The sequence below is a fragment of the Hyperolius riggenbachi genome, chromosome 7, assembly GCF_040937935.1.
Source record: "Hyperolius riggenbachi isolate aHypRig1 chromosome 7, aHypRig1.pri, whole genome shotgun sequence".
In the NCBI taxonomy this organism is placed as follows: Eukaryota; Metazoa; Chordata; class Amphibia; order Anura; family Hyperoliidae; genus Hyperolius; species Hyperolius riggenbachi.
This window is the reverse complement of record NC_090652.1, coordinates 115235149-115259602: the sequence shown is the minus strand read 5'-3', so window position 1 is coordinate 115259602 and position 24454 is coordinate 115235149. Positions and strand designations below refer to the sequence as shown.

At 44.5% G+C, this 24454-nt stretch overlaps 1 protein-coding gene across 2 annotated transcripts in view; it reads left to right on the top strand.

The window, feature by feature from the left end:
• Nucleotides 1–24454, top strand: part of IL21R (interleukin 21 receptor) — a 77599-nt gene that overhangs the window by 36813 nt on the left and 16332 nt on the right. For both annotated transcript variants that reach the window (XM_068244547.1, XM_068244548.1), the window contains exons 5-9: nt 268–455; nt 4749–4906; nt 4994–5183; nt 20341–20431; nt 21552–21636. In XM_068244547.1, coding sequence (XP_068100648.1) covers nt 268–455; nt 4749–4906; nt 4994–5183; nt 20341–20431; nt 21552–21636 — 712 coding nt within the window. The remainder of the gene's footprint in view (nt 1–267; nt 456–4748; nt 4907–4993; nt 5184–20340; nt 20432–21551; nt 21637–24454) is intronic.

Genomic DNA, 24454 nt, shown 5'->3' with positions numbered 1-24454 from the left:
TTTACGCCAATTGGCGCGAAGTGGTCGTAAAGCCGTTAAAATGCATATAAAATAAAATTATTCTCAGCTAAAAGTACCACCCAAAGAAAGCCTAATTTGCGATGAAAAAAAAACGCAATGTATAGATTATTTCAGTGCGATAAGTAGTGATAACATTATTGGCGAATGAATGGATACAGAGCTGAAATGTGAAAATTGCTTTGGTGTCTAAGTGGAAAATTCCTTAGAGGTGAATTGGTTAATCTGTACAATGTTTATCCTTTAAAGGGATTTTGAAGAGTCAGAAGATGTCTGTGAACTGTTTCCATCGGAGAGGAAAGATGATGAGTACATCTGCATTATCGATATGGAAGATTTTAATTCTGACACTTACTACACCATATCCGTTCATGATAATGTCAGTGGGAATAAAGCAGCACCGAAGACCTGCGGACCATACAGCATCATTGACAAATGTAAGACAAGTCATAGGTTCTAGTAGAGATGAACCACCACAAAAAAGGCTACTTCTATTAATAACTAATGCCCAGGGATAAATAACCAAATGGCTTGATGGCCTATTTCTCCCTTTAATGAGCCAGATTTATCCAAAATGTTCTCTCCCATCATCCTCTAGTCTAGAAAATCCATTCATTCTCCTTGAACCTTTCACCTTGTCATGGTGACACGATTGTTACAAGCCAGTCAGAAACTTACAACTGAATTACCTGTTAAGATTGATTATGTGCTTCCCCATGGAGAATGGAGAATTTCCATAGAGTGATTGTGAACAAATCACCTCTAGTAAAGTTCTGAAGCCTCACAGATTTTGTCTAACATTGCAACTCCATATTTGACTCTTTTTCCAAAATAATGCTCCAGCATGTCCGCGTTCTTCTGCCACGATCGTTTAGTAGAGAAGCAGGAATTTGGTTTGTTCAGCAATACTGAGGTCCAAACGTGGACACATCTTCAAAGCAGTATACATGCCAAACAGTTTGTTGCTGGTTGGAGCTGACTGTTTTTGATGTTTTAAATGCCAAACACTCATTCTGGTGAATGATCACTGTATAATTAAGTCACACAGTACAGGTATGATTAATAAGGTATAGTAATATGAGCTGTCCTCTTCATACATTTCTTTACTTATCTCCATAAAGCATCTCTCTACGAAACCTTCACTCCTTTCATGAAACTCAATTCACTTTTCCTCAGCTTGTCCATCATGCTTTAATGTGGCCATACACTGGCCCGATTCGCGGCCGTTTCGACAGCAGATTCGATCCTGGGATCGAATCTGCTGCCAATCGTTCGCGCTAAACGCACCCGCCGATCCGATTTCCTCCCAAAATCGGATCGGTCCGTCAATCGCGCCGTGCAGGAAATTACCCTCGATCGCCCGCGGGTAGGGTGCGCGTCGCTAGCGGCGGCCGATCCGATCAGGTATACATTACCTGACGCTGGCTCCCGGGCGTCTTCTCCACGCTGCACCGCTCTGTTCCGGCTCCATCCCGGCGCTTCCTGTGTCACTGCAGTGACCAGGAAGTTCAAATAGAGGGCGCTCTATTTGAACTTCCTGGTCACGGAGTGACACAGAAAGCGCCGGGATGGAGCCGGAACAGAGCGGTGCGGTGCAGCGTGGAGAAGACGCCCGGGAGCCAGCTTCAGGTAATGTATACAGGGGGAGGCACAGGCAGCAGGAGCAGCTCAACAGATTGTGATCTGTTTCAGGCTGAAATCAATTCACAATCTGTTTGCAGTAAAGGCAGCCATACGATCCCTCTCTGATCAGATTCGATCAGATAGGGATCTGTCAGCTGGTCGATCTAATGGCAAATCGACCAGTGTATGGCTACCTTAAGAGTCTAAAAACCTTCAACGTATTCTTAAAATGCTCCTCTTAATACAAGATTTATAATTTTTTATACCTAGATTTTGAGGCTCACTGACTCATCCACTAAGCCAAGTACCCCCTAGCATGTTAAACATTATCACAAGTACCTCTTTACAAATGTATATTTACTCATAGTACATGATAATTGGTTCTAAATAATTTCAAAGCATTTATGATTGCTTTTAATTAGCTAAAGAACTAATTTGGTGTTGTTTAACCACCCTGGCGTTCTATTAAGATCGCCAGGGCGGCTGCGGGAGGGTTTTTTTTAAATAAAAAAAAAACTATTTCATGCAGCCAACTGTAAGTTGGCTGCATGAAAGCCCACTAGATAGCGCTCCGGAGGCGTTCTTCTGATCGCCTCCGGCGGCCAAAAGTAACACGGAAGGCCGCAATGAGCAGCCTTCCGTGTTTGGCTTCTCCTGTCGCCATGGCGACGAGCGGAGTGACGTCATGGACGTCAGCCGACGTCCTGACGTCAGCCGCCTCCGATCCAGCCCTTAGCGCTGGCCGGAACTATTTGTTCCGGCTGCGCAGGGCTCAGGCGGCTGGGGGGACCCTCTTTCGCCGCTGCTCGCGGCGGATCGCCGCAGAGCGGCGGCGATCGGGCAGCACACGCGGCTGGCAAAGTGCCGGCTGCGTGTGCTGCTTTTTATTTGAACAAAATCGGCCCAGCAGGGCCTGAGCGGCAGCCATCGGCGGTGATGGACGAGCTGAGCTCGTCCATACCGCTAAGATGGTTAAATATGATTTATCATTTTCTAAAACACTAAATCTGTTATTCTTGGTTAAAGAGACTCTGAAGCGACTTTAAAAACAGCTTTTTAGCTTATATTCTGCATGGACATGTTTGCCCCAGCTAAAATGCCGCTGTCCCACGGCTGAACGAGGGGTCTTTAACACCCAAATACCCCACTGCAAAATCCACGACCAACTTGGTCGTAGATTTTGCTCTTCTTGGAGGCAGAGCTAATGGCTGGAGCTCTACCTCCATGTGCGTCTATCAGCGGCGGATCTCCACCTCTCCCCCATCCCTCTCAGTGAAGGAAGACTGAGAGGGGCAGGGGAGAGGCGGCGATCAGCACTGATAGACGCGCTGAGAGGCAGGGCTGCAGCCATTAGCCCTGCCTCAACAGGAAGCGATCCCGGACACCACGGAGGGGTTTTGGGGGTGTAAAGACCCCTCGTTCAGCCGCAGGAGAGCAGCGTTTTAGCTGGGGCAAACATGCCCATGTAGAATATAAGCTAAAAAGCTGTTTTTAAAGTCGCTTCACACTCTCTTTAAGTATATTAAACCTGAGTACCCCATGGAACCATCAGAAGTACCCCCTGGGGTACACGTACTCCACGTTGAGAACCTAGGCTCTAGACTGTAAGCCCACAAAGGCAGGGACCTCCCCCTAATATTTCCTTTTCTGTTGTATTTTATCAATTGAAAATATACCAGAATTGGTGATGTTTCTAACCACACATCAACTATGTAGGTATTTGTACTTGGGTTACTGGTTATTCCGATTGTACAGGGTATCCACTGGCGTAACAATAGGGGATGGGGGCGGGCCCGCTCAGGGACTTTTTGGGGGGCAGGAGGGGTCGCAGCATAAGAGGAGAGTGTGGCAGATCGGTGGGGAGGGGGGACATTCCCCCCCCCCTCCCTCACCTCGGCTCTCCTCTCAGCGCTCCGCTCCTGCAATCATTGGTGGCAGCGGGCAGCAGCAGCGGTGGCGGCAGGATAACACATTACCTCCTTCTCGCCGGAGGTCTTCCGTTCTCTAAGAGCTTCATGCAACGTCCTGTGTAAACAGGAAGTTGCTCTTAGAAGTGTAAACAGGAAGTTGCTCTTAGAGAACGGAAGACCTCAGGAGAAGGAGGTAATGTGTTATTGCTGCTGCTGCCCGCTGCCACCAATGATTGCAGGAGGGGAGCGCTGAGAGGAGAGCCCGAGGTGAGGGAGGGGGGGGGGGATGTCCCCCCTCCCCACCGATCTGCCACACTCTCTTCTTATGCTACGACCCCTCTTGCCCCCCAAAAGTCCCTGAGCGGGCTCTAGGGGGGGGGGGCGGATTTTTGTTTTTGCAGGGGGGCCCGGGGATTTCTAGGTACGCCCCTGAGGGTATCCCCGATATACAAATGCCTAGTGTATAAATGACCCACCGTTCATACAAGAGTATGACCCGGGTCATATGATGTATACACGCAAAAATCATATACATATAAGTGACATATTCTGAATAATCCTACATAATAAGACCCCTTTGTCTCTGCGTCAGTGTGTGTCCATGTGTGTGTGTCCCTGCGTATGTGCCGCAGGGACGCCCTTTGGATGGAGCAGGACAGCCAGGGGGAGGCCGGCCGGGCAGACGGGTGCGCGCACGCGCACTGTCCGCTAAGTCGCTAGTACAATATATAAGCAATCAAAAAAATTGCCTGTGCATAATGAACATAAATAATTCCTATAATAGTAGCAATGCACAAGTGCAGTATATATAAATATTACAGAATGCAATTGAAGTGCAACCCTGAGTGAACAATATTGCCTGCAGTGACACCATACAAACCCAGGAGGATAATGTAGCTGGAGATGTATGGCGTGGCCCTATAGACCACTTCGTCAGGACCCGTGCTGGTGGTCAGACCTTCTAACAAAGTGGTCTATAGGGCCCGACCCTTGATGCAAGGCCGCACATCTAAGTGTATATCCAGCCTCAAATTAAATCATTCTTGACTGATTGTATTATTTCTGAAATCAAACCAATCCACAAGTCCCATGTCTGCACTAATCTCCCCCACTGTAAATCATTCTACAACCTGTGCAATGCCCAGCGGTCATAATTATGCTAGTTTCTACTAAATTTGAATTCTCTTTAACCAACAGTTAAACCAGTGGCACCGTTCAATTTGACAGTCTCTTATTCTGAGGATTATAATAAATCATGGAATATCTCTTGGAAAACATTGTATGATACTGATATATACAGAGGAGATAACCTGGCCTATGAGCTGCGCTACAAGAAGGTTGCTGAATCTTGGCAGGTAACAGTAATTGCATACAGAGATGACATCAGTGGGTGATGGAACTGATGACTGTAGGGTAACCACTCTATTTCCATGTTGTAATAGGACAGTCAGATTTTCAATATTCTTGAAGATGTCAAGAACCTTGAAGTCCGTGGATCACTTTTTGAAGCTGGTGAAATGTATACTGCCAGAATCCGAGCACGACCAAAGAACACATCTGTGTACAAAGGCAGCTGGAGTGACTGGAGTGCAGCTGTCTCCTGGAGGGCTCCACCTGATGGCAGGAGGACTGGTAATACGCTGCATACATTTAACCTCTGACTGACAGCAAATATGGCTGCCCCTATATACATTTACAAACAAAGAAACATACATTTCTAAAATATGAACATGCTTTGGGATTATTTCCACTGGCTGAACGCTCTTAAACTTTTTTATGCCACACTTACTGGTAAATAGAGATGGCTCGAACCTCCGATTTTTGGTTCGCGAACCTCGAACGCAAACCTCCGCAAAAAGTTTGGTTCGCGTGAACTTTTGCGAACCGCAATAGACTTCAATGGGGAGGCGAACTTCGAAAATTAGAAACATTTATGCTGGCCACAAAAGTGATGGAAAAGATGTTTCAAGGGGTCTAACATCTGAGTTTTTGCATGGGGGAGCGGGATACACGCCAAAAGTCCCGGGGAAAAATCTGGATTTGACACAAAGCAGCGTTTTAAGGGCAGAAATCACATTGCATGCTAAATTGGAGGCCTAAAGTGCTTTAAAACTTCTTGCATGTGTATACATCAATCAGGGAGTGTAATTAGAGTACTGCTTCACACTGACAGACCAAACTCACTGTGTAATGCACCGCACACAGCTGTTTGTGTAGTGACGGCCGTGCTGGACTGGTGCGCACCATGGGCAGAGTGCAGGCCATGGCGGTTTTCAAGCCCATATGGTCGCTGGGATGAGGTAGCTCAGTGACAGAACAACAGTGACTGTCCAGCTGATCGAATTTGGTCTGTCCACAAAGAAGCAACGACCTTATTATCTTGGGTGTGCTCCACCTCTGAGACACTCATATAGCCGTCGGTCATTGCTTCATTGTGATACACAAGCCCCTTCTCCGTGGCAAGGTACCGATCACGAAGAGGAATTGACACATGTACATGCCTTTTGTTTTGTTGTTGCAGCTGCAGTGCAGCCAGAAAAATTATGCACGCATGTACACGCACCAGAAAAATTATTATAGCGGCTGCTAGCAGCGGCTGCTAGCAGCGGCCTTAAAAATTCAGGAATCCACCTGGAGTCCTGGACACTGTTGGTGGTGGCGGAGAAGGCAGTCAAGTGGCCTGCAGGCAGAGATGCTGTGTGGGGAGTGACTTAATCTTGGGGCAGGCAGTCACACGGCGTGCAGGCAGAGATGCTGTGTGTGAGGACTAACTTAGTCTTCGGGCAGGCCTGACCGTGCTTTGCAGACCACGTGGTCAGATGGACCCTTGACCCAACACTGTGTGCCAGAGATGACACTACTTGCCTTTCAACATCACGGTACAGTTTGGGTATCACCTTTTTTGAGAAATAATTGCGGCCTGGTATCTTCCAATGCGGTGTGTGGCTTTGCTTCTGTGTGCTGCTTTTCCTCAGGTGGTCATCCCATTGCAGTTTGTGCTTTGTCATGATGTGCCTTCATAAGGAAGTTGTCCCTACGCGGGTCTTGGTCTTTCCACGGCTCAATTTTTGGTGGCAGAGAGTACAGAGGGCATTGCTCTCATCTGAGGCAGACACACACAAAAAATTCCACACCGCTGAGCCCTGGGGTGATGGCACTTTGGTGGTGGTGGCTGACTAAGTGTTAAGTGGGGTGCCAGAATCACAGCATGAGGAGGAAGACATGTCACGGTTCCGTGCGGAAGCTGAGGAAGATGAGGTATTCTGTGTTAAATAGTCAACTACGTCCTGACAATCTTGGGGGTTGATGGCACGCGCCTTCTGAACACTGTGCTTTGGTCCAGGGCCGCACGAAATCACAACAGCACGACCTCGAACAGACCTGCCGGGTGGCCTGCCTCTGCCTGTTTTGCCCATATTGGGGGGGGGGGTGAAAGGTATGCACTGACTTGACTAATACAATGTGCAGTCACACAGGTGCAGTGAAAGGTATGCAGTGACTGGTATTACAATAAAATGTGCAGCTGTCACACAGGTGCAGTTAACAGGTATGCACGGAGTGGTATATTACACAGCGTGCGGTCACACAGGTACTGTGAACAATTATGCAGTGACTGGTATTACAAATTTGCAGCTGTCACACACACAGGTACCGTGAACAGGTGCAGTGACACTGCATGCGCTCGCGTAGGTAGGTGGGTGCACTGAACAACAGGTAGGTATATGCAGTGATTGGTATTACAAATGTGCACCTGTCATACACACACACAGGTACCGTGAACAGGTGCAGTGACACTATGTGTGGTCACATAGGTAGGTGGGTGCACTGAACAACAGGTAGGTATATGCAGTGATGGGTATTACAAATGTGCAGCTGTCACACACACAGGTAGTCACTGAATGTGCTGGGCCTGGCAGTGGCACAGTAGGAATTACCAAGGGGCCAAGGTCCCACCAGCAGCTGCGAATGACTGACAGGGCTGTATATGCAACACACGTGTCTGTGGGACACACACACAAAAAAAAATAGATCACAAGAACAACATTAGCTCTCAAAAGAGCTGTTGAGTATGAGGAGTGCTTTTTAGCAATAAGTATCAGCAAGAAAGAGCAACCTAACAAGCCTAACTGTAGCCTAACTAAGCTTTCCCTAATGTCTCTGCAGCACCTCTCCCTTCTCTAATTACTGCAGCCACACGAGTGAGTGAAATGGCTGATGCTGCCTTCTTTTTATAAGGAGGGAGTGTAGCCTGATTGGCTACCCTGTGCCTGCTGACTGTGATGTATAGGGTCAAAGTTGACCCTAATGATGTAGTATAGGGGGCGGGTCAAACCGCCATAAAGTTCGTGTTCGAACCATCGAAGTTTGCGCGAATAAGTTCGCGGGTGAACCGTTTGGGTCATCTCTACTGGTAAATATTGAAAAAGCTCTATTTCTGATTTAAAGCCTAGGTTCAGGTGAAATCAGCAACCTGGTTCTGTGTTGCGGCAAAGTCTGTTGTAATCTATGTAGATGCTTCTTGATTAGTGGCGGGGGGGACAGCGCAGGGGAGAGGAGGCGGCGGATGCGGCGTCACAAGGTCAATTCCAGAGAGATTTCATGCTGAAATAGATTGGGAATCGGCCTGCAGTGTATGGGCAGGCATTAGATCTCTCTCCGATCAGATTCGATCAAAGAGAGATCTGTCTATTGGTCAGTCTGCCCAGACATCGTCTGATGTATGGACACCTTTAGACCATGTCCGCTGGCCTGCTTTTTGCTGCAGAAATAAATATACAGAGTATGCCCATGCAATAAACCCGTCACGCTGGTCTGTTGCCATCTGCTGAGTAAAATTCTAACCAGAATTATTTTCCGGGACAATGGATTGCATTGCCATTAATCAGATGAATGGCATGCCCTGGCTCTGGCTTGGACCCTGGAGCAGTCCTGCACATCTAATAATGGGGAGTCTCTAATACCTGTTGTTCTTCCAGAGGAAGGTAAAAAGCATGCAGGAGAGAACCGAGAGCCCGCTATAGTGTAGTATATTAAGTAATACTGAACGGAAAGATAACAAATGAGTACTCACTAAACCGGGTTGCAGAACGTCAACCACGGGTTTCAGTTTGAAAGTGGAAGAACCAACCATCAAGGGAGTGGTGTCTTGCTTCATTGTAATTAGGTCAAGCTCCAAAAAGTAGTATAGCGGATGGGGAAAATGTAAAAACAAACAATTGACCAAGCTAAAAAAAAACAACCCTCAAGGGGGTTTGGAGGTGTGGCACTCGGAGGGAGGAGTCTCAGGTAATCTCAGCACTTGCACGGCACCACATAGCGCCTGACTTGGGCACTGCCTTAGACTGTAATGTTACTTACGGCTATAGCGATGCTGGGGAAATCTCTCCTGAAATCACTGTAATTTGGGTGCCGGCAATAGCCAGGCTCTGAATTATGTGTTGGGGGGGGGGGGGGGGGGGAATTAGGTTATCAGTAGGGGGATATATTTGTTATATTCCCCTACATTGCCTAGCACAGGGAGAGCTATCATTCAGCTTCTATCTGCTGAAACATATGTCTGCCCCCAAAAGTTGTACAAAATGATTAAAAACCGTTTAAAACACGGGACATGGTTGTAGCAAGTTTTTTTTCTTGCCTTTTAAACTTTTTTTTTTAATCATTTTATACATCCTTTAGTAGCATCCTCCTTCCCAGTGTACTACACATCTGTACAATACTGATATGGTACTGCTACAGCACAGACCAAACCAGGCCTTAAAGTGAACCAGAGATGAAACAAAGAAAACATTTTATACATACCTGGGGCTTCTTCCAGCCCCATCCGGCATGATCGCTGCCACGCTGCCGTCCTCCACTACCCGCAGCTACGAGAACCGCTAATGCCGTCAGTTGGAGCCAGTCTAGCGTAAGAGAAGTGCGCTGTTTGCGTATCTCCCCAGCAGCCACTGAAGAAATACGTAGAGGGCGCACTTATCCTGCGTAGGCTGGCTCCGATAATGTCAGTGACGGGACCCAGTTCTCGTAGCTGTGGGCAGTGGAGGACGGCGGCGTGGGAGCGATTCAGGGGGATGGGGCTGGAGGAAGCCCCAGGTATGTCTAAAATCTTTTCTTAGTTTCATCTCTGAGTCCCTTTAAGGTCCCATTTCCACTACCAATGAATCACAGCTATTTTCTACACGTGAATTCAGATGCAGAATCAAAACCTATTGAAACTAATAGGCTGCATCCGAATCGTGAGCAGACCAAAAAAAAGGTTTCAGCTGCAGTTTACCTTAGACCGCATCCGAATCCCTATAATTCGGCTGTGGCTTCGCAACAGTGCAGGTGCCACGCTCGAGTCGGAAATGGATGCGGCTCCCAGTGAAAACAGGCCCTAACTGTCTTGATAAAGTTTCCATTCTTTCTTCTTTAAAGGGGCACTATGGTGAAAATTATGCCGTTCCATTATCCCCACATCATTTATTTATTATGGGCAGCATAACTTTCACCATACAGTGTGTGTTAAAAAAAAGTTTTAAACACATCTCTACCTTCCTACACATCTGAGCTGTGTCATTAGTGATAAGAATCTGATGGACTGTCTCTCTGCTGACACTCTACAGCTGATTTACAACACAGGCAGTGCAGACGCTACAGAGCTTTGCTATGTAACTAGCTAAGTAAATAAATAAATAGGCTGCTAAGTACAGTAACTAATTAGCAGCCTGTTTATTTACTAAGCTAGTTAAATAGCACGGCTCTGTCTGTAGCGTCTTTAAAGGTGGCCATACACTGGTCGATTTGCCATCAGATTCGACCAACACATAGATCCCTCTCTGATCGAATCTGATCAGAGAGGGATCGTATGGCCACCTTTACTGAAAACAGATTGTGAACCGATTTCAGCCTGAAACCGTTCACAATCTGTGGTGGTGGTGCTGCTGCCGCCGCTCCCCCCCGCATACATTACCTGCTCCGCCGGCGCGAGTCCCGCTGTCACTGCTGTCTTCTCCGGTATGGTCTGGTCTGGTCTCCGGCATGCTTCACTTCTTCCTGCCTGGCAGGAAGTTTTAACAGTAGAGCGCCCTCTACTGTTTAAACTTCCTGCCGGGCAGGAAGAAGTGGAGCATGCCGGAGACCAGACCAGAGCGCAGAAGACAGCAGTGACAGCGGGACTCGTGCCGGCGGAGCAGGTAATGTATACCCGCTGCATTGCGTCGGTCGTCGGCCATTCGAACGCCGCTATCGACGCACTCCCGACCCGCCGGTGACCAAGAAAAATCTTCCGCATGGATTGGTCGACGGGAATCGACGGGAACGATCGATTTCAGACGGAAATCAATTGTTCTGTCAGCGGTGTGTGTGGCGATTTTCACAGCCGTTTCGATCACTGTGATCGAAATGGCTGTATATCGGCGGAAAAATCATTAGGTGTATGGGCCCCTTTAAGGTTCATACACACCTACTAGCTATCTCTCCAACTGTCTACCAAACTTGTCTGTAAAGGTACATACACACGTCTGATTTTTCTAAACGACCGGCCGTTTAGACTGGTCATTTGGACGTCAAGTCAGACGTGTGTACAAACAATCGTTCAGCTGAAAGATGGTTTGTACACACTTCTGACTTGACGTCTAAACGACCGGTCTAAACGACTGGTCGTTTGGAAAAATCAGACGTGTGTATGTACCTTTAAGCCCCATACAACTTTTGCTGTGAAACAAGTTGACACAACTAAAAAAAAAGTATTTTTCTATGGTTTAAACAGCTGCTAAGACAGATTAGAAGTCAATCTAAGGGGCCGTCTCCACTTGTGCATTGCGATTCCGTCGCGGAAAACGATTCAACGAATCCGCATGCGGGTGCGGATGCGTTCACGTTTCCATGCGTTTTTTCACGCCATATCGCTCACAGTTTGCTCTATGCGATTTTAACCATGTCAATTCCAGTAAGCATTGACATGGGTTTTTAAGCGACAAATTCGCATGCGAATTCGCATAGGTGAGGGTATGTGCGATTTTAACCATGTCACTGCCTGTGTGAATTTACATTGATACCTATGCGAAAACGCATGGGGAAAACGCATGCGATTTCCCTATTAAATACATTGTGTGCGATTCGCCTGCATTCCACACGCAGACGAATTCTGCAGGGTGTGCCGTGCAGATTTTCTCCGCACAATAAAATGCTCCCGCAGACGCATAAGTGGAAACAGGCCCATTCACTTATATTGTCTATGCGAATCCGCATACGCAAGACGCATGCGGATTCGCGATAGTGGAAACGAGGCCTATCGCGAATTCGCATGCGTTTTTCGCATGCAAATTCGCATAGCAATACAAGTGAATGGGACTGTTTCCACTTGTCAGGATTCCTTTGCGTGTTTCTGTGCAGAAAGCATTCGCATGGCAGAGCCATCAGAATTCGCATACCGCATACCGTTATGTGAATCGCATACAATGTACTTAATAGGAAATTCGCATGCGGTTTGGGTATGCGAATTTTCATGCGAACCATTAACCATGGCAGTGCCATGGTTAATTTCGCATACATCGTCATCCATGCGAATTCGCATGCAAATTCATATGAAAATTCACATAGACCCGCATGCAAAATTCGCATCCGCATGCGAATTTTTACTGCGGCGGTTCTCACCGCACAAGTGGAAATGCAGCCTAACTGTTGGACTGACTTCTTATCAGTCTTATCAGCTTTTTGAACAATAGCAAAATACTTTTTTTAGTTGTTTCAACTTGTTTCACAACAAAAGTTGTTTGACAATTGTGCTGCATAAAAGACCGCTGTTGAGCGTGTGTATGGGGCTTGATAAGTTTGGCAAATAGTTGGACAAATAGTTGGTAGGTGTGTATGAACCAACCACTTAACCTATTTTGGTTCCTGGACGTAGACGCACTCCCGGCCGCGGATTCGGTAGCCACGGAATCAATGTATCGGGCTATGGAGCCCGATCACTGATTCCTCTCCCCCGCTGAAAAAGCGACAGCTTCTCTCGGAAGCTGTGTTTTTTCTGGCTGTTCCCTCCCCGATGCGTCACTCTAAGCGTGTGCTACGCTTAGAGTGACGTCATGTAAACAAACTCAAAATGTAATACTACACCTGAAAGAAAAAATAAATAAAAATTAACACACATTTACATTATAAATCTATTGTTTACCTCCCACCCTCCCAAAACTACCCAAATAAAATGTTTACTATAAATGTTTACTATAAAAAAACAAAAACATTACAATTAAAAAAAAAAATAAACATGTAAATATTTACCTTAGGCCCCGTTCACACTGCACGCGTTTCCAGCCGCGTTTTGGAAACGCGTGCAGGTGGCCGACACGCACGACGCATAGAGTGCAATGTCTGATGTTCACACTGCATGCGTTCCGGACCTGTGCGGTCCGGGAACGCATGCTGCATGCATTTTTTGTAAAAACGCATGCCTGTCCCATTCACTTTTCAGTGATGGGATCAGCCACGCAACGCACACAAACGCGGATGGCGTGCGTTCGTACGCGTTGCGGTCCGCACGCGTTCCGCACGCATGGCCATCCGCGTTTGTGATGTGAACGGGGCCTAAGGGTCTAAATTTTTTAAATATCAATGTAAAGATGTAAAGATGAAATATTTCTATATTTTGTTTATTTTAAACTTGTAAATAGTGATAGATGCAAAATGGAAAAAATGCACCTTTATTTCCAAATAAAATATTGTCGCCATACATTGTGATAGGGACATAATTTTAACGGTGTAATAACCGGGACACATGTGCAAATACAATACGTGAGTTTTAATTATGGAAGCATATATTATTTTAAAACTATAATGGCTGAAAACTGAGAAATAATGAATTTTTCCATTTTTTTCTTATTCTTCCTGTTAAAATGCATTTACAGTAAAGTGGCTCTTAGCAAAATGTACCCCCAAAGAAAGCCTAATTGGTGGCGGAAAAAACAAGATATAGATCAGTGCATTGTGATAAGTAGTGATAAAGTTATAGGCTAATGAATGGGAGGTGAACATTTCTCACGTGAAAACGACGGAACGCGAATGGGTTAAGGACCAGGCTCTGCTGCGGTAATCTGTGCTGAGCGGGCTCTCCAGCCCACAGCACAGATCGTGATTGTGCCAGGGCGATCAGACTTCCCCCCCCCCTTTTTTTCCCCACTAGGGGGATGTCCTGCTGGGGGAGTCTGATCGCCGCCGGCTATATTTGTGTTGCGGGGGGGGGGGGGCTCCGCAAAGCCCCCCTCCGCAGCTTTTTCGCCCTCCCTGGCTTTCTCTCCCTCCCCTCCTTTACCTCGGCGGCGCAGCACGGAAATCTGTCCTGCGCCGGAACTGACAGGCTTCAGTCTATCATATGCCGGCAATCCCCGGCCAATCAGAGGCCGGGGATCGCCGATCTCCTTTACGGCGCTACTGCGCAGCAGCGCCGTATGATGTAAACAGCGGGGATTTCTTCCCCGCGTTTTTACATTTCACCTGTGAGCCGCGATCGGCGGCTCGCCGACTGTTCATGGAGACACCCTCCGTGAACTGGCATGGAAAGGCCGCTCGAACGATCGGCCGTTTCCATGCTATACCACTAACGACCTGCGACGCCTATCGGCGTTAGGCGGTCGTTAGAGGCAGTCCATCAAATTCTTTTTTTTTCGTTTAACACAAAATTTTATTAAGTGAATTCACAAAGCATAAACAGCTAGATCAAAAACATTGAGTGATCATTATACATATGTAGATATATACACATATACAGGATTCTGTAAGCAGGAGAGGTACATATATATCAGAGGTTATGACATTTTATCGTCCTTCTAACAATGTCGGTTTCTATTTGTACCTTGGTGCTATAAACAGCCTTAAGGAGTATTATTAACATTGTAAGGCAAAAGAGAAGGGGGTATATATTGAGAGAAAAATAAAACTTAAAAAGAACAAGGAGAAAAATAGAACTAGGAGGAAAAGGTCTATTTGCGTGGGTCTGTCTTTCCGTTTAGTAGTTGATGTTTAAGGTATAGTTTCCTCAGGTCCCTGTTACCATTCAAACTTCCAATTCAATCATGGGGGCATATAGTTCAAGAAATATGTTTCCCATGGATCCCATATTTTATCATAGGTGGTTTCTGAATCTCGTAATAGAGCTGTTAAAAACTCCATTAGCTTGGTCCATCTGATTTTAGCCATAATCTCGGGTGTTGTGGGACTACAAAGACTGCGCCAGTTGGAGGCCAGAGAGAGTCTAGTGGCCGTGAGAATATGAGTTATTAATCTCATGGTATATTTTTTGACTTTAGGGATAGGTTTGCCTAACAGCATATATATAGGATCCATGGGAATATGTATACCTGTTACTTTTAAGATCAGAGTCTGGATATCTATCCATAGAGGTTGAATAGCTGGGCAAGACCAGAAGATATGCTCCAGGGAACCTATGTGACCACACTCCCTCCAACAGGTGTTAGACACATCATGATAAATTTTAGCTAATACTTCAGGAGTTCTATACCATCTGAATAATATTTTATAAATATTTTCTTTCACTTGTGTGCACATAGAGGTGTGTTTAGCGTTTTCCCAGATAGAGGACCAGTCTTCTAGACTTATAGTTTGGTTCAGAGCTTGTTCCCATTTTGTCATATATGAGTGATTAGGTTTTGCAGAACCGGATTTATCAAGAAGCAAGACATAAATTGCTGATATAAGGCCTTTTTGATGCCCTTTATAATCACATAGACGTTCAAATGGAGTGTAAGTGGGTATAGGGTTATTGTCCTTGGGAAGGGATTTCAAAAAATAGTAAATTTGATTGTATTCCATAGTGAGCTTAGTTGTAAATCGTACTTTCTCCTCTATTGCTTCTTTACAATTTTTCCTGTTCGTATGTCAGTCCAATTGCTAAGTTTAGTATATTGAAGGGTGAACCATCTGCCCATAAAATCCTCTGCCATACCTGGGATAAAGGCTGGATTTCCTAGTATAGGGTAAAGTGGGGATAAGGGGGATCTAAGGTTGGCAGTTTTTGCGGTTGCCCGCCATATTTGCAGAGTGAATTTAATAGTAGGGAGTAATTGAGCAGTAGGGATCTTTGGCGGGGTCTGGGGCCAGATTAGAGCTGGTAATGATATTGGGAAAATACTCATTGCTTCAATAAAGCCCCATTTAGTGAATGTTTTGAGATCAGACCATTCAGAAAGTTGTCTTAAATGTGCCGCTTGGTAGTATAGTTTTAAGTTGGGTAATCCCAGACCTCCTTGTTCCCTGGATGCCATTAAAATAGTGGATTTAATTCTGGGTTTGGAGTTATTCCAAACAAATTTTAAGAAAGCACGTTGTAATATTTTAAACTGTAAGGGTGGTACTTGAATGGGGAGGGTCTCAAATAAATACAATAATCGTGGCAGGACATTCATTTTGAGGGAGTATATTCTGCCAATCCATGATATTTTATATGCCGTCCATTTGTGTAGGTCTGAGAGTATAGATTGGATCAGAGACGGATAGTTTGCTTTATATAATGTAGAATAAGTTTGAGTCAGGTGAATACCCAGGTATTTGATAGCATGTGTCTTCCAGTTATAATGAAAAGTGTTTTGTAGGGTTTCGAGTAGGTTTTGTGGGATCTTGATAGGTAGTGCCTCAGTTTTTTCCTGATTGAGTTCAAAGCCTGAGATGGACTCAAAGTTCCGTAGTATAGTATGTAGGACAGGAAGTGTAGTGAGCGGCTGAGTCAGGGTTAAAAGGATGTCATCCGCGAAAAGCGAAATTTTATAATCTCGAGTTTCTTGCCTAACGCCCACAATATCCGGGTTCTGTCGTATTGCACAAGCGAGTGGCTCTATACTAAGGGCGAATAATAGAGGGGAGAGGGGACATCCTTGCCGTGTACCGTTGAGGATAGGGAAGGGTGTTGGGGACGCAAAAGGTAATTTTACTGAGGTGGATGGAGAGGAATAGAGGAATCGTATTAGAGTTAGAAAGGGTCCATCGAACCCCTGATGTTCCATAACTCTGAAGAGGAATGGCCAAGATAGTCTGTCAAAAGCCTTCTCTGCATCTAGACTCAGAAGCAGAGAAGGCTCTTTAGATCTATTCATTAGTTCTATCAAATTGATTGCCTTCCTTGTATTATCTCCTGCTTGGCGGCCCATTATAAAACCAACCTGGTCATTATTGATTAGGGATGTGAGGATTGGATTTAAGCGATTAGCTAGAACTTTAGTGATTATTTTAAGATCCGCATTAAGAAGTGATATTGGGCGGTAGCTTTGTGGAAGTTGTGGGTCCTTCCCTTCCTTAGGGATCATGGTGATTAGGGAGCTTAAAAATGAGTTGGGGGCAATTTTCCCTTCCATAAGTGTGTTAGCTAAGAGGGTCAGATAGGGAGCTAAGATGAATTTAAACTTTTTGTAGTAGGAATATGGTAGGCCATCAGGGCCAGGGGCCTTAGAAGAAGGTAAGAATTTGATTACATCTAGGACTTCTTTAGTTGTTATAGGGGAATTTAGAAGCTGGACGTTATCTTCCGTTAATTTTGGTAGAGGTAGTTGATTTAGGAACTCGTCTATTTTAAGCATATGTGTAGGATGGTGAAGTGGTTGGGGGAGGTTATAGAGTTGCTGATAGTATTCTGTGAAGATTTGGGCAACTTTCTGAGGATGAAAGTGTGTGGTTCCTTGAGGATCTTTAATGGAGTAAATGAGTTGTTGGGATGATTTTGGATTTAATTTTCTAGCGAGAATGGTGTGGGGTTTATTGCCTCTTTCAAAAAAGAGTTGTCTGGTCCATCTCAGGCTTTTTTCTAATTGTGTGGATTGGAGGGCTTGGATGTCTTGTTTTATAGTGTGTAGAGTGGTGTAGTGCGTCTGGGAGGGATCATCTTTATAAAGGTTTTGTGCCTGTTTAAGTTTTGAGTGAAGAGTTAAGAGTTTGAATGACGCTGCTTTTTTACGTTTAGTAGCTTCCGAGATGAATAGTCCCCTGATAAAAGCTTTATGAGCTTCCCAGAGAGTCCCTACCGAGGAAACAGAGCCCTTATTTATGTCAAAGTAGGATTGCAGATCATTTGTTAGTCTTGAAAAAAGTTCCTTATCTTGTAGTAGAGTTTCATTTAACCGCCAAAAATTCGGTTTATGACTATGGGAGAATAGGTCAATCTCTACAGTAACAGCTTGATGGTCCGACCATGCGATTGGTTGTATTTCAGCTTCCTTCAATAAAGGTAATATAGAGGCTGTTGAAAACAGGTAGTCTAGTCTGGAGTGGGATGCATGTGGTGGAGAGAAAAAGGTATATTCTATAGAGGTGGGATTGGATATCCGCCATAGGTCTAATAGTCTATATTGTCTCAGTAGTGTTCTGAATTTACGAGAATTACGATTGTGGAAGGATGTAGTGGTCTTGTTAGGAGGGATATATCGGTCTTTTATGTCAGAGAAAGCTAGGTTAAAATCTCCCCCTATCAGTAGAGTGCCCTTAGTGACTTTAAATAGTTTCCTAAGAAAGGTTGTTAGGAACGGTATTTGGTCCTGATTGGGGACGTATACGTTAGCCAAAGTGATAGGTTTACCTAATAAGGAACCAATTAGGATTAGATAACGCCCTTTGGGGTCTGCGACAGTCGTAGAGATCTGTAGAGGGAGTGTTTTTTTATAGAGTATAGCTACCCCTGCTTTCTTTTTGGGACCTGAGGCTAAACACACCTCAGAATATAGCTTGTTATAGAGACGAGGCGGATCTTTTTTGCATATATGAGTCTCTTGTATGAAAGCTAAATCGATATTTAGTCTTCGTAAATCTTTAAACAGAGAGAACCTCTTCTGAGGTGTGTTTAGTCCCTTGGTGTTTAAGGTCAGAAAGTTAACCATTATCAAAGATGATGTGAGCGTTTGCATATATTCCTAAGACAGACCCAATAGACCTAAAAACGATACCTAATATAGATGGAGAAGTAACAATAATAAGAAAAGCAAAACTAAAAACATTTATAATAATCTGAACATTAATCTGGCATAACATGCCACTGTTATTACAGTGGTCTGTTGTAGGGGCAACATAAAACTGTTGCCTATATGGAGACCTCCCCAAGTTGGTCACTCGTAGAAACGAATGATCAAATTGAGAAAAGGTCCCCCGGAGGTACATGAGGAGTCTCAGGAGAAGGCAAATAACAATCAACATAGTAAACAGAGTGTGGTATAGTAGTGAGAGAAACCGGTCTCCACCGCCAGCTTTGGGAGTGTATTCAGTTCGCTGCTATGGTTAAGAGGCAGCTAATCGAATAAAGCTTAGCGGTTAAAGAGGGGGAGAACAGATAAGCTGGTTATGTGAAGTGGGCAGGCAGTTTGAGGGCAATATCCTGTCTCCGTAGGAGACGCAGAAAGTTATGTTAAGGCCCATGCTCAGGTTCCAGATGGTTGGTCTTCCATATTGTCAGCTCTGTCAGGGTAGGTAATACTGCGGATCGGACCTTTCGACCATTCTGAGACATGTCGCATCTTCCGTGGGGGTGATGACATAGGTGACGAGCGGGACGCAGGTGTAGATGTGTTAGGGAGTTTAAGTCCCATTTGTTTAAGAAATAAAGGTGCATCGTCAAAATCAGATAAAGTGAGGGTCAGGCCCTGCTTGTTTACAATCAGTCGGAAAGGAAAACCCCATTTGTATGGGATATTGGCATCCCTGAGTAGCTGCGTAACTGGTCTAAGAGCTCTGCGTTTAGCCAGTGTTATTAATGATAAATCGTTGTATATAGCTATATCGTCTCCTTTAAATGAAATGGTGGTTGTATTTCTAAGAGCTCTAAACAGGGCGTCTTTGGCCTCATAGTAGTGCAGTTTCGCGATAATGTCTTTGGGTCTTGAAGTACCAGGGCGCCGTTCACCTAAAGATCTGTGGGCTCTATCAATCCTCCACATTTCTTCTGGCATATCAGGCAGAATAGTATGGAACAGTTCTTTCAAGTGGGTCACAATGTGTTCACTTTTTAAGGACATGGATACCCCTTTAATGCGTACATTTTGTCTCCGCTCTCTGTTTTCCATGTCTTCTTGTGCTGTGCGTATTGATTTTATGTCAGACTGCATGAGTTGCTGCTCCTCAGCTAGGTCAGCTTGTTTAACAGTTAGAGCATCCATCTTGTCTTCTAATGCCTGAGTGCGCTCCCCCAGCCCTGATATGTCTGCCCGGAGCTCCTGCACAGCAGATAGTATAACATTTTGTAGGGAGTCATGGAGGTTGTGGTAGTGTCTGTTTAATGTTTGCTCCAGCAGGTCTGCTGTGAGAGGCTGCGTGTTCCCCCCTGCACTTGCCTGGTCAGAGAGCTGAGAGTCCTGTAGAGCTGCGTGGCCGGCGCCATCTTGGCTGGAAGGGGGGCGCAGGAACTTTTCCATGGTGCCCGCTGCAGAGGTGTTTTTCTGGGCCCCTTTGCCTGTCATAGGCTGCGGAGAAGGATGCGGAGGTTGTCCCGTGCAAAGCCGCCCGTTTTTGAGGCTGGGTAAGCGGAGGGAATCGCTGCTGGCGGCGGTGGGATACGGAGCTCCTCTCCTATGCGGCCATCTCCCGCGGCTCGCGCATGCGCCTTCCCAGTCCATCAAATTCTTATCAGTAATGGCGCAGCTCAGATGTGTAGGGAGGCAGAGATGTGTTTAAAGCGTTTTTTTTTTTTTTTTAACACAAACTCTATGGTAAAAGTTATACTGTTCATGTTAAAAAAATTATGTGGGGATAATGGAACAGCATAATTTTCGCCATAGAGGCCCTTTAAATGCTCAAGAAGATACTCATTTCATCTTTTACTTTTCAGAGGCTGCTTGGCAAAACTGGACGATTTCACTCATGGCGTTATTTGCCCTGATGGTGGCAGTCATACTTTTTGCTTTCAGATGGCCAAAATGGTAAGTGGCATCTTCTCTTTCTGTCACACTGTATTATAAGGCATTGCTCTGACATTTGTAGTGAAGTGCTGCATAGACACCCTGAATTGGGCGGAATATGGGAGCTGCTGTGCAGACTGGTCTCTGATTACAGCTGTTTCTGAGTCGCACATTTGCAACAAGCATGCGGCCAGAAACCTCAGAACTCCTTCTCCCCTCCCCTGTGTACGCCTGCTGGGTCCATGAGTCCAAGCTAGGTGGCTTTTTATAAGTATATTTAATACAGTATATTTTTTAAATGAATTATGCATAGATTTATTTTTCGAAATAGAAAACAAAATTGCACCAATTCATAGAGAGTTCTCAGTAACCTCCAGTTGCCTGCTCACCCCACTCCTCCCAGTCAGTATGAAACAACATCTGCCTACTAGAAATGAATGGCTTTGGCAGGTTATCAGTCAGCAGACAGGTGTATTTTCAGGTGTCAAAACAATCACTTTCCCGCTTCCCCCCATTCAGCATATGACTAAAGTGGGGGATATATCAGGCTGGAGGCAGTCAGGCAGCTGTAGGTCACAGAGGATTTAGGAACTGGTGGAGTTTCCTCTTTTTTTAAAAACTACACTACCTGTGAAATGCAAAACTGCGTAAAACGTAACAGAACTAGTGGAAGAGACTCTGTAACAAAATTTTAAGCCTTATTTCTTCTATCCTATAAGTTCCTATACCTGTTCTAATGTGGCCTGTCTTACTGCAACCTTTCCTACTTGCACTGTCTCTGTAATAAATCATATCTTCTTTCCTCTGTCGTGTCTGTCGGGCTGAGGCTGGAATGTGTGGAATGTGCAGCACTGCTTGTCATTGGCAAAAGCTTTACACACCCCCTCCAAGCTCTGCATGAGTCACACAGTAAGCTAGTTCTCAGCCTATGATACTCCGGTTAGAAGCCAGGCTTTTGTTTGTAAACACTGCCTAAAACTGTTAATTACAAGCCAGGATTGCAGCAGGGAGTGCCAGAAACAGCACAGAGGGGCCCAGGAGAAAATAAGGAATAGAATGGTATGCTTTTTATTGTAAGAATATTAGAGTACAGATTCTCTTTAAGTTTGTAAAAATACATCTTTTTGCTTTCTATCAAAAGCCTCTGGAAGAATGTGTGGGTATTGATACCTGATCCTGGCAAATTCTTCAAGCCCCTCTACATGGTTCATCATGGAGATTTCAAGGTAAAAAAAATATACATTTTAAAATTTTCCCTTTACTGTTCACATCTACATTCATGATAGTGATGAATATTTTGCATACAATTCAGCAATTATGGTTACACATGATTTTTGCATAATACGTTCGTACATTTTGCGTGTTATGCAAAATTGCGTACGCGGCAGTCATAAACGTGTTTTTGCATAAAAAACATTTGCACAAACCAGAATGGTTAGGGGGGATAATGGGAACGAGTCAAAAATAATTAAATTCTGTAATTGTGAGCTTATGCATAATTATGCGAAGTAAAAAAAATTCAAAAAGACCTTGTAATTTTTGAGTAAATTGTTTTAAAAAAAAAAGTCCTAAGAAAACATGTTTTTTAAAGGGGAACTGAAGAGAGAGGTATATGGAGGCTGCCATGTTTGTTTCCTTTTAAGCAATACTAGTTGCCTGGCAGCCCTGCTGATCCTCTGCCTCTAATACTATTAGCCATAGCCCCTGAACAAGCATGCAGCAGATTAGGTGTTTCAGACTTTAAAGTCAGATCTGACAAGACTAGCTGCATGCTTGTTTCTGGTGTTATTCAGATACTACTGCAGAGAAATAGACCAGCAGGGCTGCCAGGCAACTGGTATTGATTAAAAGGAAATAAATATGGCAGCCTCCGTATACCTCTTACTTCAGTTCCCCTTTAAACTTAGTAACATGGCATTTTGCTGCACTTCACTTTAAGTTTTGTATACTTATTTTACATAAGGCCCTGGAGGTAGAAAAGAGCCCCTGTCTTGTCCATGGTATAGTGCTTTGGGGAGAAGGGAAGGCATTGACACCCCTTTTTTTTTCCAGAGGCCCCCAACATTATAGACCATGCGGGCTATTATAGCTTAGGGAGTAGCAGCAGGGTATATCAGCCTGCATGAGTGAGAAGGGGTTAAAGAGGCTTTGGAGGGTGACCCTATGCTTTCCTTTTTCTTAAAATTTATAAATGTGTATATGGAACTATATATAAAAGTGTACTGCAGCAAAATGTCATTTTACTAAGTTTAAAAAAACATTTTTTCTTAGAATTCGTTAAAATAGATTATCTCAAAAACTACAAGGTCTTTTTGAAAAAATGTTTTTGACTTGTTACCAAAAGAATTAAATAACGTGTTTTCGCGTATTTGTGCAGAATCTCAAAATCATGGAATGTAATTATGTAATTATGGTTACACATGAAATGAATTATTAATTTGCTGGAAATTTCGAATTACGATTATGCAAAATACTTGCTCAACACTACTTATTGACTGATCACCGCTGGGGACAATGATGTACAAAGAAGACCTGTGGGAGGAAGATGACGCGTAGCCTAGGATGGAAACATTAGTATGAGGCACGCCTGCCAGACTTCGCAGCTTAGCTCACCCTTGCACTGTGTAACTTCTACATGGATCTATAAGTAGTATGCACAAGAAATCACATGACCAGTAAAAAATAACTTCTACTTCCTCTTTCTAGATGTTATGTTTTCACTTTATTAAGTGTTCGCTCAAATTAGCCCCTGTTGTTACTCATAATGGTTATAAAACAGCACTGGAGGGGAATTTGAGAAAATTCCAGAATAGTTTTTTTTACGGGTGACAAACTGCCCTTGCGCTATTATAGTAGCACATTTATGTAAGCATGCAAATATGAAAACACTATAAATATCCTTTCGTTAATAAGTTCTATACACTGATCAACCAAAACATTAAAATCACCCACCTAATATTAGGCTTGATGCATAAAAGCGCGGTAATATTGCCGTGCAAAGACCCCGCACAGCAGCATTACCCTCACTACTGGCACTGTTAGCGTGACCCACTGTATTCGACTAGCGTGACTATTGTTAGGGTAACATGGGTTACAGTTAGTAGCACAGGTTACCTTAGCAATGGTCACACTTGTCAAGTACCGTGGGTCGCGCTAACAGCATAACTTGTGCTGCACAGTTCCGGTAGTAAAGCGATATCGCCATGTGATGTCTGTGCACTTAACGGTCAACATCTGCGGCGAAGTACGTTGACCGAAAGTCATGCAAATCAATGGCGATGCAGTTTTTTTTTAATTTTTCGTGTTGCGGTGCGCGTGTGCAGTAGCAAGTTTTGTCAATACACTAGCTTGCAATGCGCATTTCCACCCCAGTTAGTAAGCACTAGAGAGCCTCACTTATAGGTTGGCTTGCTGCCATAAGTTACAATAGTGCGTCTTACCGACAAGTATTTCAAAAGGCTGTTTTTTGCGTTGCTATCATCTGATTGCACCGCATCCAAAATGCTGGCTGCTGGTTTGAAACCTGCCTGAGGCCTGGAACCCACTACAAAGCGCTATCGCTAATCGGAATTGCTAGCATTTTGCAAGCGATTTCATGAGCGTTTTCTGGCGATTTTGAAAGCGATTTTAAAAAGTGTAAGCGTTTTGCCAGCGATTGTGTAGCAATTTGCGATTAGCAATTTTAATTCTGATTGGTCCTTTCAATTAATTTTCATTTTTTTTTACAGTGTGCAGTAATTTAAAAACACTAGCAAATCACTCTGTGTAGGTTTTGATAAGCAATTACGCCAGCGTTTATATACTTTACATTGCAGAAACACTAACACTAATGCAAAACGCTAATGCTCAAAAATGCTGCATGTCCTGCGCTTGTTATTTTGGTAATCGCAATCGCTCCAGTCGAATTTGGTCCATCCATTAACATTAGCTGAGCCTTTTTGAAAACCTCCCTAAACGCTCAAAAAAAAAAAAAACACGCTCTAGTGGGTTCCAGCCCTGAAAGAGTCCTTGGTGTGGGGCACCAAAACATTAGCAGCAAATCCC